The 17,093-nt window shown below is 42.3% G+C and overlaps 1 protein-coding gene across 1 annotated transcript in view; it reads left to right on the top strand.

Moving 5' to 3' along the window:
* The window catches only part of H1-7 (H1.7 linker histone), a 103,726-nt gene extending 88,326 nt beyond the window's left edge, over positions 1–15,400 (top strand). Inside the window, exon 2 of the mRNA XM_082421488.1 lies at positions 1,164–15,400. Within this exon, the coding sequence (XP_082277614.1) occupies positions 9,272–10,087 (816 nt within the window). The 5' untranslated portion in view covers positions 1,164–9,271 and the 3' untranslated portion in view covers positions 10,088–15,400. The remainder of the gene's footprint in view (positions 1–1,163) is intronic.
* Positions 15,401–17,093: the final 1,693 nt, after the last annotated feature.

The following is a 17,093-nucleotide window of genomic DNA, read 5'->3' as shown; positions in this document are numbered from 1 at the left end:
TAATGTGGACTACTCTGAGCTTCTGAGGGCCCCGCATCGTCCCTGGCAGGCCTTCTGCCTACATCACTCACAGGACTTCCTGCTGTGACCCCCTCACTTCTGGAGGTGCGAAAGATTAAGAATTTTGGAAACCTGTGTTTAGAAGACCCGTTAATGGAGGTTTTCTGACGGTTTTTTGATGTTCTTTCCCACTACAGGCTCTCCATTTAGCGTGCTTGTAGTGGCCTTGAGCACTCAGGCTTTCTCTTTACCTCATTCTCCTGCCCATCAGCAAGTTTTGACAAGCCGTGTTATTAAAATTAACTCCCAGTGTTACTGCTAGTTTATGCCTTTGAGAATGGATAAATGATAAACACACTATGGAAGGAATGGAAGAGGCAGATGGAGATTCATTATGTAATCAGTGCGGGTAAAGTGAACAGGAGGAAGATTCACTTTTTTGAGAAAATTTCTCAAATTTTGTTTGAGAAAATATCCCTGTCTTATGGATTGAAAACCCCTACATTTTTGTGACCATGGGAGGAGCAGTCCTCCTTGGAGTCTTAATTTATTTGGGCATTCTTTCCCTGTCCTTAATTTTCTCTTTCTAAAAAAGGCCTGCCCTAACTTCTTCAGAGTAGATGCTTTCATTTTTAAGGCTCCTTTAGGAATACTCTTATTTATTTATCTATTTTTATAAATTTATTTGTTTTTTATTTTTATTTTTGGCTGCATTGGGTCCTCCTTGCTGCGCACAGGCTTTCTCTGGTTGCGGCAAGCAGGGGCTTCTCTTGTTGCGGAGCACGGGCTCTAGGCGTGCGGGCTTCAGTAGTTGTGACACGTGGGCTCAGTAGTTGTGGCATGCGAGCTCTAGAGCGCAGGCTCAGTCGTTGTGGCGCACGGGCTTAGTTGCTCTGCAGCATGTGGGATCTTCCCGGACCAGGGCTCGAACCTGTGTCCCCTGCATTGGCAGGCGGATTCTTAACCACTGCGCCACCAGGGAAGCCCCTATTTATTTATTTATCTGTAGCATTTTTTGTATTTTCCACAGTCTTAACAATGCACCTATATGAATCAGAAAAATAGGATATAAATATTATTTGACAAGAAAAATAACTGTTGAAGTTCAGAGGCTGCAGACAGGGCAGAATTAGTTTATCTAACATATTGTTTCAATTTTTTAGGACCCAAGGTGCCTTCTTCAACCTTATCCAACTACAGGCACAAAGAGACTTGGTACTGTATCTTAAGGATCTTAAGGCAACTGAATCCTGGCGAAAGGACCCAGGTGAGGAACATATGAAGAATGGCTAGATAAAAGCAACTAGTAGATTAGGAAAAAGGAGCAGCTGTATCTGAAAGTTCTTAAAATGCCGAAATAATAGTTCTCAGCAGACTAGGTATTTTATCTGTAGTCTGGTCCTTTTCTTCTGGAAAGTCATATTTTAGAATTCTGATATATGAAATGAATGTGATTTTACCCTCTTTTGGATAATTAAGGCCTTTGGATACTAATCCTGAAACCTAACTTTTTTTGCTGATGTTTAAACATACTATATTGACAGAGACCCTAGAGGCTTTTTCCCTATTGGTTTTAAAAATAGTTAAAAAATAAGTTTAAACCATAACTTTAATTTATTCTTTTGATAGTCGAAGGAGGAAGCATATAAGAAAGTGGGACAGGAACTATGAAGGGGAATGTTTCCCAAGCATCCAATAAGGGAAACTGGAAATGAGTGGCAAAGAAAGAGTATCTCGGTTTTCCTGAAATCTATGAAAGGTGGAATCTGATAGGCCAACAGGAATCCAGTGAAAGAGGAAAAACTTGCCAAGTATTTTATATATGAAAACTTTGGGTTGATTTTAAGTTGGAGTTATCTTTGAGTGTTGGACCATCATATCTGTTGTTCTAGAAGAGCAGTCTAGTTGTTGAAGGACAAAACTACTTCTGGTGGTGATGAGGGTGGGGATTGAAATATGTGGGATTTGTTTCCAGCACGTGCTGTTTTGTGTCAGTTTATGCTAGATAAATGATTCTCTAGCACATAATATGAATAGTAGAATTCTATGTTTTTAATAGTATAACTTCTGAATCAGTTTAAGTGCTTTGTAAAGTTAGTTCTTTAATCTGTTAAGTTTGTAGCCGTCTTGCAGTTGTAGTATTGGTAAATAATCCAGATTTCTAGCCTAGGTCCACAGGTCCATGTATTTATTTCTTTTAGTATTTGTAGAGAAGGTTGCGCCTCTTTTTGGCATATTTTTGTATATTAGTGTCAAAGGAGACTTTTTTGTATAATACTTAGCTGTAAAAATAATTTCAGAACTCTCATATATATTGATATAGAGAATTTGTCCCCAAGAGGCAGGGGGTGGTATGAGGCAAGACTATGCATGAGCTTCCAGGCTTCCAGCTCATGCTTAATTGTCCCATACAATTTCACTTACCAGACACAAACTCAAAAATAAAGTTATTAAGAATTTTAAGATAGCAACCTCAGTATTAAACTTCACGCATGGAGCCCTGTGTGACTGCACTAGTCACATGCCCAAGAACCTGGCCCTGCTAATTACATTAAAGAAATTTTCTCCAGTGTAAAAGATGAGGGATACACATTCCTTATGTATTCCTGTTGTGTTATTTATCTTGTGCAAAATAGAAGGCTCATTCACACTGATGACATTCAAGGTGTTTCTCCGTGGTGTGACTGCTCATCCATTACCTAAGGATAGAGAAATTGCCCCCTACTCATTGGTAACATTCATAAGATTTCTGTCCAGTGTGAATTCTCTTAGGTTGTCTAAGGGATGAAAGATCAATAAGTGCTTTTCAACACTCATTGCATTCATAGGAATTCTCCCCACTGAGTACTCTCTTATGCACAGTGAGCAAAGAACTTCAGTGGAAGGATTTTCTGTACTGATTACATTCATAGGGCTTTTCTCTGATGTGGTTTGTCATGTTTCCTAGGGGATGAAGTAGCACTGAAGGCGTTCCCATAGTCACTGAATTCCATTTTGTGTTCTGTTATACACAGTAAGGGAAAAGCTACTCCTGAAGGATTTTTCATATTGATTACAAACATAGGGTTTTCTCCAGTGTGAGTTCTCATGCATGCTTCCTGAAGATTGTTCCACAATCATGGCATTCATAGAGTTTCTCACCAGTCTTATGTGTGCAGTGCAGGTAGAATTTACACTGAAAGCCTTTCCATATCAATTACATTTATAGGGATTGTCCCCAGTATGAATTCTCTTGTGCCCTCCAGGGACAGATCTAATGCTAAAGACTCAAAAACACTACTTATGTTCATAGTGTTCTATTCTAGTGTGAATTCTCATATGTATCCAAAGGGATGAGTGATAACCAAAGGCCTTCCTATAGTTCTTACACTCTTAGGGTTTCTCTTCATTATGTATTCCCATATGCATAGAAAGTTAAGAGTAGTACTGAAACATCTTCCACATTAATTACATTCACAGCATTTCTCACCAGTAGGAATTTTTTTTTAAACATCTTTATTGGAGTATAATTGCTTTACAGTGGTGTGTTAGTTTCTGCTTTATAACAAAGTGAATCAGTTATACATATACATATGTTCCCATATCTCTTCCCTCTTGCATCTCCCTCCCAGTAGGAATTTTCTTGTGTTGAGTAAAGGAGGAAAAACCCTTTCCTCCTGCAGTGTCTCTCCAGTGCCCTCTACTGACAAGGCTTAACATCATGTCAGCTGGAAAAGGAAAAATATTTAAAAGGCCCAGATCCATTTTCACATATCCGGCAACAAAGGGTGAATTTGGTGGAGAAGCAATAAACTGGTAACTGGAATAGCTAGTATGGTAGAAATTATGGTAGGAAAAGGAGAATATGTACTGCTTGTTCAAAGCTTTGATTAGTGAGATGATATAAGAAAAGAGAGATGGTGCTGCAATTTCTCTTCCCTAGGTGGAAGAGGAAAATTTGAGATCCTTGTTGGGTTTACTTGTGAGGTGTGGAGAATTCTCATTCTGAAATTTTTCTTTTATACACCATTTACCTTCTCATCTGTAAATGTGAATAATATTGTCCACTTTTCAGTGTTGTTGAAAGAATTAGTGATAATTTATAACTAATTATAATGCCTGGTCCATAGGCCTTCAGTAAATAGTAGCTCTTCTTCCCTAGATGGATCAAAGGCTGACAAAAATCCATGGGAGAGTAGTTGTGTTAAAATTTTAAAATGGGTATTATTTTCCCAGGAAATGGAGAATTAAGTGTTTTTTGAATTGAAATATTTAGAACTGGAATTTTGAAGAAAAAATTGGGGGAGGTTATGCAGTATAATATAAGAACGTGTATTGTTAAATGGGAATGCAAATAAAGCCTGCTTTTGGCTGTATTCTTTAGCATGGACATTTATTTACATGGTTACTCAATTTGGTGGAAAGCAATTTTTAATAAGTGAATTCAATTTTGTGGGATTTTAGGTGTTTAGAGATTAGGATAGAAATAAAGTTCTGCATGGTGGGATTGGTATATCAAATTGGGCATGTAGGTATGGGATGTTTTAATTCTCGGACTATAGGAGTTAACATATACATGGTAAATGATTGCTACTTCGCAAATTTCTGTTTCTGCTTTGGCTTCATTTGTACAATATTCTGGGAATTTGAAAAGGGGTGGATGGCTGGGAATTATGATAACAGAATTGAATGATGCCCAGAATGTAGTGTTATTGGGGGGCTGCAGCATGACTGTGTCTTGGGATTTCCCAAGCCTCATGTTGAATGTATAAATCCTCAGAGAAATGGGTTTTCAGCTTGAGATTTAACTGACTGTAGTAGAACAGTTCTTAGATGTCCCATATTTTAGACTCATGGAAAGACTTAACTATTAATAAAGCCTTGGATGAAAGGCTTAATTTGTATAGCATATCTTTGTTTGGGTTAGGATTTTAGTAATACCAAAGCCCATATTTCTTTCTTGCTGTCATTTTTTGGGGGGATATAGATTTTATGTATGTGGGGACGGGTATGCTTAGAGCTTCTTGGGAGGGGTTAGGGAGACCAGATCTTCATATCTGCAGGCTAATTGCTGAGAGGTTTGCCTGGTCCTCCAGTAAGATCGCCTGGATCTAGATTCTCTGTACTCCCTTCTGAACAGTTGTGCTGAGGATTAAAATGATGAATGTCCAATTGCCAGACTGTCTCCATGCTTTTAAGGAATCTGATATTTTATCTTCGCATTCCTTTTTGTGAAACCACTTTAGTCCTCCCGAAAGCCATGAGTGGACTAGTGGGCTTATTTGCTCAGATGACTGTTGTGGGGTTATTTGCATTAAAGTGGAAGGCACAATAGTAGTTCAGGAGAGGAAAAGGGTTTTAGAATATAAAACAAAATGAGATGGCAAGTTACTTTTGCAAAAAAAGAGCTAGCAGTTTAAGGTCAGTTGTAATAGACTGTTGAACAGGTTTCTGTCATTCAGTTTGGGGAGAGATAAATCAAATCAGTGCAAGATAACTGAGTCAGAAAGACCTAGCCCCTGGGAACCCCAGGCCTGTGGATCAGGGAAGGGCAGTGAGATATAGATTGAGGTTAGATCAGAGTGTGCTACTAAATTTTGCTGTGCTCTGACATGGAGTTATTCTTGGTGAAGTTAGAGTTATATAACTCTGTATGAAGGAATGAGATTAATAAAACCTTGATGTTCTTAGAATTTAGTATAGTAATTAAAGGTTGCTTATTATCTAAATCAACGAAGATACTCTATAGACACCTCATAGAGGTATGACTACCCTAGAGGAAGGGTCTTGTTTTCAACCAAGGACAAAATGATCTTGCTCTGGAACTTGAAGCAGAAGGATTATGACCAGACATTATTCCCAAGTATGCTTTTTCCTCTCCCCCCACCCGCTGCCACCTCCAGCCCCCAGGACTTCCAGAAATTAAGAGCTATTGCTCTTTCTCACAACAGGGTGGTGCTGTCCTCTCTAGGTGATAACTTCTGGTTTGTAATCATAGACTATTAAAATTGGAAGGGATAGTTCAGTCTTATATGTCTGGAGCTGGGGTTGGTATTTCCTGATTGGGGGTATGATGTTGGTTTGCACTGCGTCTTTTCCTGAAGAAATCGTTTTTTCCTGAAGTATCTTTTCCTTTTGGGGTGTCAGATGATGGGGGCTGGCAAGGAGATTTATTCTAAAGAGGAAGGGATTGGTGCCATGGAAAATGTCAACTGCCTTTCTCGTCCTCTGAACCAGCTGAGTGGTGGTGGGGCATTTGTTTCCTACCTCCCATTTTTGGTTATTCCGCTATTACTTACAACATATTTATACAGAAATCTATGTGAAATGAATGGTTATTTATAAATCAAAATGTTTGCTCTTTTTTGCCATAGGTGTTTTTGATATTTTTTTCATATATTTCTTTTCCTTTGATTTCAGCCTCTCCCAAAGGTTTCCAATTGGCCTCCTTTCTAATCACAGGGGTATCAGTAAACATGGTTGTTTGATCTGGTTCTTGTCTTTCTTTTGTGATGATACCATTATGTGCAGCCAACCTGTTTTTACCTGGAGTCAGCTGATTTGAAGGTCAGACTTCATTTATTTTCCTCCTATTCTCAAAGCAAACGCTTTTGTTTCTTTTTTTCTCTGGTGGTTGCCCCATCCTGTGACCACTGGCCTATGCAACCATGAAGAATAGCTAGACCAAGAGACTACACAGATGGGAGAAATCAGCACCATGTGGTTCTGCCTCTCCATCTGGCAACTCTTCCTTGATGCACTGTTCCTGTGCTGATGTGTTAGCCCCTGCCCCTGGAGAACCTCAGCCTCACAGTACTCTGCCCTGATTGAAAGACTGGGAGAAGGTACAGTGAGTGCTTATAGATACTCTTGATTCTGAGCTGTGATTATAAACTTCCCTCTACTCTATAATGGAGATGTATAAGGGGTAGGGAGGGTCAACCTTGGAGAAAAGGAAACCTAGCATAGTAGTTTTAAGAGCTCAGGCCTTAGAATTAAGTAGACTTAGGTTTAAATCCAAACTCTACCACTTACTACTATGTGACCACTGACATCTGTGTCATTATTATTGTATCTGTCCTTCACACCTTGGCCCTAACCCACCTTTCCAGCCTCATCTCCTGCCACTTCCCTTCTCATTGTCTACTCTCCCCCACCCCGCAACACTTGTGTTTTAACCAGGAACTACCTGGGAGCTTGTTGGAAAGGTAAAATCTCTGGATCCATCCCAGATCTAATGTATTAGAATCTGCACTTTATGAAGTAAGTGCACATTAGAGTTTAAGAAGCACTGGTCTAAGCAACTTCCTGGAACTTTGATTCCTGGAAGAAACAGTGCCACAGTCTAGCCTATGACTGCTGATTATATGTGAATGTCCTCTGGAAAAGTATGATATGCTTTGCAATTTGAGGTATTCTTTGAATTATTCCCAGCTAAACTGTGTCCAAAATAAGAGGTCCTTGAGCAACTAGCTTCCTTGGTTGCCTTCATTTCCAGTCCTTTGAAATTCATCCTGCTCTTTTCTCCTGATTTTCTGGGAGTTTCCTTCTGAATCCAGAGAAAGCCTCCTCACCAGCAAGGAACTTAAGCAGACTCAATCAAATGCCTGCTATATATAATGAAGGATAGTGTTAGGTACAGCATGGGGCATAGAAATTCAAAGACTGTCTGACTCTCAGGGACCTTTTTATTTAGTTGGAAAGACATAAACATTCAGAGTAAAATAACTTTATGCTAATTTTATGCTTTATATTTGAGTAGCCCTTTGTTATCTACCATCACCTCTTTTGAATCTTTGCAATAATTCTGTGATATTGGTAGGAAGGGATTATTAAGCATTTTTATTTTTGTTTTTTAGATAAAGAAGTAGGATTAAAAAATATTAAGGGATTATTAATGTCATATGGCTATTAAAGAGCTAGGATATGTATCCATATTTTCCAGCTCCAGGTCCAGGTTTTTTTCTTTTTTTAAATATGGTGCCACATTGTACCATCTAATACCAAATTAATTTAAAATAAAGAAAAAACAGGGGCTTCCCTGGTGGCACAGTGGTTGAGAATCTGCCTGCCAATGCAGGGGACACGGGTTCGAGCCCTGGTCTGGGAAGATCCCACATGCCGCGGAGCAGCTAGGCCCGTGAGCCACAATTACTGAACCTGCGCGTCTGGAGCCTGTGCTCCGCAACAAGAGAGGCCGTGATAATGAGAGGCCCGCGCACTGCGATGAAGAGTGGCCCCCACTTGCCGCAACTAGAGAAAGCCCTCGCACAGAAACGAAGACCCAACACAGCCATAAATAAATAAATAAATAAATACAGAATCCTGGTCAAAAAAGGTGATGATTTACTTTCTTCTAGAAATAGAAAAGGAGAAATGCCAAAAGACAGTACCAGAGTAAATCATCTTTAAAAAAAAAAGAAAAAGAAAAAGAAAAAACAGTATAGGATTGCAGAAGTAATTGTGGTAGTTAAAAGGAGGGAAATTATTTGACTGAAAGAGTCTGAGGAGGCTTCAGTGACGGAAGCATTTAGTAGGACTGAAAGATGAGCAGGATTTGTGCACGGGGGAGGGATAGGCAATCCAAGAAGAGGACAAGAAGCAGAAAAGCACAGAGTCTGTTCAGAGAATAATGATTAGACTAGTGTTCTTAGGCTATTTGGAATCTGGATTGTTCCAATCCAATTGAATGAAGCATCTGAACTTCCTAGGTGTGGGAATTACGTTTAGGATAGAGGGACCACAGTGGGTTCTTCCTTTGTTTCATACTCTTGCAAAAAATCCACCGTGCAGAGAGTCAGGGAGATATGACTGCATATATCTATCTGGTGGGACCTAAAAATGGGAGTTTCTCATCTGGGTTGTGTTTTATAGACTACTACACCTACTTTCTAAAGGCATCGTATTACTTGTGGATGGTTGGGAGCAACTTCTCACACTTTGGGGAATGTGGGTAGATGGCGTGCAGCACCACAGGAAAAATAGAAAGCGGCCGAGATCAAGATCAATGAGAAGTATGAACATAAGAGCAGGAAACAAAACCCTGGACATTATGAAGGTGATTCTTTAGGTCTGCATAGGCTCTGAAAGTCCGGATTGGTTTAGACCTAGAAGGAAGTGGCATCTGATTGGTTATTCAAAGTGAGAAAGACCGGTTACCTGGGTGGGATCTGCCGCCCTCTTACTAGGACGTGCCTTACCTACCTTTGTGACGTGGCCCAGCCAGCCTCAGCCTTAGGCTAAGGTGAGTGAGGTCCAAAGCCAGCGGCCCAGCGGAAGTGGGAGCGGGGCCATGGCTGACGGGGCCGAGCCCATGGGCCAATCCCAAGGTGCTGAAGTTAAAACCCAGCAGCCCACGGAAAATGTCCTCGGGGGACCGCCGAGGCAGGGCCCGCTCTCCGTGCTCAAAGTGTCCCAGCTGTTGCTCCGAGCCATCACTGCGCACAAAGGGCTGACTCTGGCAGCTCTCAAAAAGGAGCTCAGAAGTGCCGGCTACAGAGTGCGCAGGAAGTGCGGCCGCCACTCGCGCGAAGGGTCCAGGTCCCGTGTGAAGGGAGCTCTCCTCCGGGTCAGTGGCAGCGACGCCGCCGGCTACTTCAGGGTCTGGAAGATTCTGAAGTCGAAGAGAAAGCCGGGACGCTCGAGGTTGGAGGAGGGTGTCCGCTCGCCCAGGAGAACCCCTCTCGGGACGCGGAGCCCACGCAGGCGCTGCGGGAGACGCAGGGCGGCCAAGAAGGCCCGGGAAGTGTGGAGACGGAGCTCGAGGGCACACAGGAGGATGAGGAGGTTAAGGCCAAGGGCCGGGGAACCGGTGAGTTCCAGAGCCAAGGAGGAAGGGAGGGCCAAGGCAGTGGACGAGGGGAGAGGACGGACCGAGAAGGAAGACATCAGGCCCAGGACCCGAGACGAGAAGAGGCCACGCTCAAAGCCCAGGGAAGAGAAGAAACAGGCCCAGGAGAAGCCAGTAAAATTGACCATCCAGAAGCCAACCTCTGTTAATACCGACGGGGCTTCGAATAGGCAGGGGAAGACTCATGACCCAAGGGCTGCTCGCACAAAGACTTCCATTAAATCTGAAGGTCCTCAGAATGCAGCCGGGAACCCATAGTGTGGGAGCAACTTCCCTTCCTCCAGGCACAGATGCCTTTCCCCATAGGCTCCAATGAGAGCAGCTCCACACTCATTGAAATGGGCAAAACTATTTACATGACCTTTCCACCACATTGTGTCTGTTTCCTCTCTGCCGCACCTGGAAGGGAAAGGGTGGTTATTGAGGTGAGACCTGTAGCAGAAGCATGACAGGTGAAGAGAGAAAAAGGAGTTGAGATTCGGTTCCTGTTGCAGGAGCCAAGAAAATATCTTTCAGAAGGAAAGAAAACAGGTAGAAGAAAGCCAGCAACTTCATGGGATTAGATGAAGTGTTGAATTAATGTCAGATACCCTAGCAAATACATATTGAGTTCGGGGGGGACGGGCACGTAAGGAGAGAAGTGTGGGCATCACTGGGGCAAGAGAAGAATAGACAGCCTTTAGGCTAAGTGGTCCCACTGATCCAAAGTGTTCTTACCTGAAATTCCTTTTAGGAAGAAGTCCCTTCTCCCAAAATTGATTGTAATGGGTTTGTAGTTTTTGCCCTGATTTGATAATTGTTTTAACTTAGAAAATATGTCTTATATATTAATCCTTAGTTAAATAACAGTGTGTGTGAAAGCTAGCACAAGGCTTGACACATGGTAGGTGCTTATCACAGAGAGTTAAGTATGAGTATAAATAATTCGTGATGGAGTGATAATGTGCTACAGCAGAAAACTACACTGGATTAGTACTTAATGAGACCAGGATTCTAGTCAGAGGTCTGCCACTCTGACCTTAGCTGAGTTATTCACTTAATCATTCGTGGTCTTGGTTTCCTTCTCTGTAAAAAAAAGTTGGAATTGGACTAGGATTATTTTAGGTGATATTAAGTGTCAGTAAAATGATAAGAGGGACTTAGACATCATGGTATATGCTTTGATTGACAAAATTCATTAAGGGAATTATCAACTGGGAAAGTAATAGCTCCTAGAGAGGAAACTATTAAGATATACAGAATGCATATCAGCAATATAAGACGGAGAAGGCTAAATAATGAATAGCTAGGTCTTTGCTCTTCTTAAAAAAACAACATGTACTAAGCATTATATACCAAATTGGAGCAAATGTATGATTTCTTTTGGTTCTGAAAGCAGGGGTTAAGCACAGTGTGAGAGTAGTTCTCAGGCCATAGGCCATGACAGGACACAGAAATGATGCCTAGGGAAGTAAACATCCGTGTTTTTTTAGAGTATACCTGACCAATCTTTTCCCAGGAAAGTCTGATATCTTCTACAAGGGGGAACAGGATTTGTATTTAAAACAAACAGACTTAAGTGATGCTAATATTCACTCTCACACCCTTAAATGGGAATCACTGCTTTAAGCCTATACAGTGTAAGAGCAAAATGCTTGCAGTGTATCTCATCAATAGATGATTTGAACTTTGAAATCTGCCCCTGCTGTAATTAGGTTTATTGTGCACTTGAATTGTCTGTGAGTGGTGGAATGAAGCAAACAGTCAGGAAATAGACACCTGAAAAGAGGCAATGAGAAACATTGTCTATTGAACACAATTAGAACAAAATTAATCAAATGCTCTTTCGATAGCCAGATGTATTGCTCCTTTATAGTCCCAGGATGTTTTTACCTAAAGAACAAGGTGGTCTAGAATTAGAAATCCTTTTCCCCTAAGTTAGGATGGGAAGGACACTGGCAACAATTTGTTTTCTAGATTTCCTAAGAATCTTCATGCTTCTGTTTATATTATGATGATTTCTTCATTTAAGCAAACTTCATTCACTCAGTAAACTTATCAAATCTGTTAAGTGCCAGACTTAAATAACTTACATAGCTAACAATGGTCATTTCAGATTATTTTTCATTGATAAGCTTTAGGGTGGTTCTGATGAAATATGAGAAATGACCTTATCTCATAGGTAGGCAATCCAGATTATCTAGACCATACTTCTGTGGAAGAAATTCCCAAGAATCGCTCATCTCATCCCTGTTCACAAATGACTAAGTGTCTGCAAGATTCTCAACCCTTTGCTGGGAATAAAGATGGATAAAACATAATCCCCACTTTTCAGTGCTCACATTCTAGTGGCATATTTGGGTATTTAACCTTGGTCAGAGCAAATAGAACACCCCTGACATCAATTCTTTGCTCTCCTTTTATCTCAACTGCCTAGTGTAACGATGATCAGAAAATTGTTGGACTTTAGAGTTGTAATGCCCTCTAGCATCAAATATTCAATAGTTGTTGAAAAAACAAATACAAATGGCCTTTAAAAATATGAAAAAAGTATAACTTTACTCATAAGGGAACTGCACATTAAAACAATAAGACAGCATTTTTAATCTAAAATGTTTAAGAACCTACTCCATTGGTGAGGCTGTGGGGAAACAGGCACTCACATACAGTGCTAGTGGGAGTGTAAATCTCCATGACCCCAGTGGAAGAAATTTGGCTTTCAGAATTACAAATTCAAATGTCCTTTGACCCAGTGGAACCACTTTTAGGAATTTACCTTTTAGATATTAATGCATTTGTGAAAAGACTTATGTCCAAGGTATTTAGTGCAGCATTGCACTAAATGATATTAATGGAAATATCACTAGGGGACTGGTTAAACTGTGAAACTTCAATACAGTGAAACAGCATACAGCTACAAAAAGGGGGAGATTCTCTATGTATTGTTATGACAAGCTCCCCAAGATAGATTAAGTGGAAAAAATTCAAGACATTGAGTATACCAAACTACCTTTTGTGTAAAATGAAGGAAAATATATCTCTTTGCAATTGTATAAAGAAACTCTGGAAGATTACACAAAAAAATCTAAGTGGTTCTGTATTGTGAGGGAAGGCGATGGGAATTGTAGGAAACACATAGAAATGTGTTTCATTTAACACATTTTCAGATTCATATAAATTGTAACTTGTTCAAAAATAAGGTAGAAATTTCCACATAATTGTCAGTTACAGTTTTTTCGTTTATAAGGTGGTTTACACTTTTGCATGCACTATTTCATTTTACTTCACTACAATCTCTTAGATTTTAAATTAAAAAGCTAATGTTTAGAAAATGTACAATTTAGAAATTGACTTTTAACTGCAAATCCAGTGCTCTCTTCACTACAGTTATAGATGTTGAGTGGGGCCTCACCATCTACTCATTAACTCTACATCTTTTTTTATGTAGGGAAAGGTCAGAAGTTTAGAATTCATTTATACACTTGAGTGTTTTAATAATTTAGTGGTTTCTTGTAGGGAAAGGTGTTCTCCAACACACTGGGGGCAGTGTGTTTTCAGAACATGAAAATATTTCCGTTTGTCAGTGGTCTCAAAGCAATACATTTCTCCTATTCTTCTTTCTCCTCTGAGGACTTCTAACATGGCAAGGCTGTCTGGTTGGGCTGCAGATCCAGCCAAAACCTAAGTGCCTATCAAGGACAGGAAGACAGGTTGCTCGGGGAATTAATTGAGGGACACCATGCTGGAAAGTACTTTAAAAAAGCCAAAGGATTTGGAAGAGAGGAACTGAAGACTGACGGGGTGTCAGCATGAGTCCTGTCAATGCTAGGAAAGACACTGATAGGAGAGTAGGAAGAAGGAAGTCAGGATTTCAGTCGTCCACTGGAACTGGCTGGGAGAACAGGCCCATCAATGAACAGTCACAGTTGTGTTTCTCCTCTGTCAGTTCCTTCCCTCTTCCCCTTTTTGGTTAGGGGAAAGACCAGACATGTCAAAAGTTTTACTCCAAGTGCCTGGGGGGGAAGTAAGAGTGAACGCAAGAAAATAGTGAAACATATGCAGTACCAGGCAGGTGGCAAAACAGGCTGTCTGGTGTTAAGAACGCTGCAGAGGCAGATCACCCCCTAAGCAGTAGGATTGAAGCTCTTGAAGGCAACTCCCATGAAGAAGAGCAAAGCCTTTGGGCTGCACGCAGTGCCTGCAAAGTGATTCCCTCTCCCCACCCCAGTGAAGCTCCATGGGTGAGAGGCCATGTCAGTGGGTCACAGGCTGGTGGTTTTACCCAGGCCAGGTTTCCATGTTTTTTCCCCACACTGTTTCTTACCCTGTCCTCTTGATACCCTCTACCAGATGCCCATCCTCTTCACCCTCAAAGGTGAATGCATCTGGTGGACCCAGTTCCTGTCTAACCCCATCTGTGCAGGTTTCCTCTGGCTCCCCCCAAACTTCCAATAATTGCACATTTGTCTAGGGGGTCAGTTCAGTCACCACCACCACCTCAGGCTCCAGACTCAGGCTCAGCACTCTAAGGGTCTCTCAAGAGTGGATCAGCACTTAAACGACCCTGAGATGGAAGGCCTCCTTAAATTCATGTGCTAGGCCCTCACTCACCTCACCCTTGGCCCGGCCTGCTCAGCACTCTGCTCCCTGAGTCTCCAGAACAGGTTGCCTCCCTAGCTGATGGGAGTGACATCTGGGAGCCAAGACATTAGGAGGGAGGTGGGGAGGCCTAACTTGTGGTATCTTGAGGTGTATGTTTTGGGAGGGGCAGTGAGGGGCCCCTGCATGGCTGCGTGACTCCCCCTGGAGCTGTCTGGTGTTTCCCACTCTGCTGCAGCCTTTTTATCAGGAGAGAAGAGCTGAGAATGGAAGGGAGAGGAGAGGATGGAGAAAGGCAGTCAGCAACACAGCCAATACATCCTTTATTCAACTGACAGGGATCATACTGTACTAGAGATCTCGAAAGATACGGATGAAGGTCCCTGGTGGGGTAATCCTTGGGAAGTTCACTGTCCATCAGAGGGAACCAAGTCAGACAATAGCTAGAAATCTGGCAGGCACTAGGCTGTTGGGCTGGATGGCAAGTGGGCATACACCCCCAGAGTTGCCTGGAAGAGGGTCCCTTGGTGCACAGTGTCCTGAGGTGTGGCAGGAGAGTGGTGGTAGTGGAGGGGTCGGCTGAGGAACATGCTAAGTACAGGGGCCATCACCATACTCAGTCTTCCAGGCCTGGGACAGCCAGTGCCTGGGACGTAGTAAGCACGCAAAAAATGGAAACTTCATCAAGGGAAGAAGAGCCTGTAGGGAGGGAGTAAAGAGCCTGGATTTGGCAGTACAGGCAACCTTGGCCAAGTCCAGATGCGGGGAGATGTGTATGAGAGAGAGAGGCAGAGTGGGGAGATGGCAGCTGAGATGCTACAGCCAAGCCAAGAATCTGAGGGAAGAAAGTGGGAAATATGAGGAATGGACTCTGCTTAGTAGGCTTGATGACAGAAAAGAAACTGGACAATAGGCAGAGGGACAGGTAGCAAGTGGGCTCACGATGGAATGGAACTGGCTAGAAACTTGAAGCGAGAAACTACAATGGAAGAAGGATAGGAATTGGGAAGAACAAATACCCTTGGAAAGGTGTGGCATTCCCCAGGCAAAACAAAACAGAAAGCCAAATCAAACCAAACCAACTGAAAAAGAGAAGTGGGAGTGAAGAGTGGAGGAAGAGCTCTGCTTACTGGACAGAGGCTGTGGCAGGAAAGGAGAGAGGGAGAGCCTGAGGCCTGGAGTTGAAGAAAGCTGTAGCCAACCTTCTCTGCCTTAGGAGACGGGTTGATTGCCTCCCCCGAAGAAATCTGGGTTCACTCTAACCTTTTGACCTTGCAGAGCGCCACAGAGGTGGCAGGTTTGCAACTGTCCTCATGGGTATGTCTAGGAGAGGGGGTGGAGGAGGTATCAGGGCCAGGGCCTACAAGACAGATCCCTTCCTGTAGCCTGAACTGGACAGAATCCTCAAAGCAGGAGGATGCAGTTTTGACATAGGCACCATGGCTTAATTGGTTACAACCTCTACCTAGTAAACAGAGTCTAGGTTCAAATCTTGCTTGTGTCATATCTTACTAAATGAGCCTGGTTTCCTCTTATGTCCTGGGGGCTCTCTAATCCTCCTGCTGCCCTTGCCCATGATTTGGGTTGGCCAAATCACAGTTAGGAATCCTCTGCATGGCCCCTTATTGGTCTCCAGTGCAACTGTGGGGTAGGAATACTTGGGTCCTTAGGGGCTTGAGACAGATGGCCTTACTCTCTACCTTTGTGCTGAATGCCCACCCCGCCTGCCTCCAGGGCAACTTATTAGGCCTGAAAAAGGACCAGATAACTAACAAAGGAGGACCATTTCTTTGGATTTTTCAGTTTTACATTGGATTTACCTTCTTTGAGGTGTCTGCTTTTTGTCTTTTCAGATTTCTAGACCCATGAATTCTCAATACCCATTTAAGAAGCTCCAGCCCCAACCCCAACCAATTACAACAGCTTGATAGTTACCCCACCACAGTTTCTGAAATTGGTGACTAACCCAGTTCTTTCACTGATTTAAGGGTGGGGGAATAACTTGGGACCCAAGAGGAATTGAACTGAGGAGCAACTAGCCTAGGATTTTGCAGAAAATAAATCTGAGAACAGGGGTGTGAAGATTCCATCTCTCCCTATTTGAAGATGGTTGAGGAACCACTGATTAAAATGGAATTTGAATCTCGTAGCCAGTAGTTCTTAAACTTGAGCCTACATCAAATACCCTGGTAGGTATGTTAAAAGACCGATTGCTGGGTTCCATCCCCAAAGTTTCTGATGCAATAGAAGTAAACTTTGCCATCTCAGGATCTCTAAGGGGCCTAAGGGAATAGACTTCACTTTTCCGTTGTTGCCCAACCCCACTCACCCCCATCCAGTGCACTCAACTGAATAGAGATGGAAAGAACTTGTCTTCTGGAACCTCTGGTTCTGAGTCAGGGCTCACCTTGCCCTTGATGGAAATAGGAAACAGTGGTTTGATTGTAGGAGTGCTGGAAAGGGGAGGATTTTGTCCCAAATTATCACCCCTTTGCTCCCTGAAGGCATAACATCACTTTAACAAGGGAAAATCTTTTCCTTTTTCCACTTCCACTATCAGAACTACAGCTTAAAATGTAGATAGCTCTGAGAAAGCTAACCCTTTGGTTACAATCTCCATTGTAACGGTTTCTTTGCAGAGATACTCTGATGGGGTGGAAAGGCAAGGATACTTGGGCTCTGAATA

Source organism: Balaenoptera physalus (genome assembly GCF_965194825.1).
Source record: "Balaenoptera physalus genome assembly, chromosome: 13".
Classification (NCBI taxonomy): domain Eukaryota; kingdom Metazoa; phylum Chordata; class Mammalia; order Artiodactyla; family Balaenopteridae; genus Balaenoptera; species Balaenoptera physalus.
This window is presented reverse-complemented; position numbering and strand designations above follow the sequence as displayed.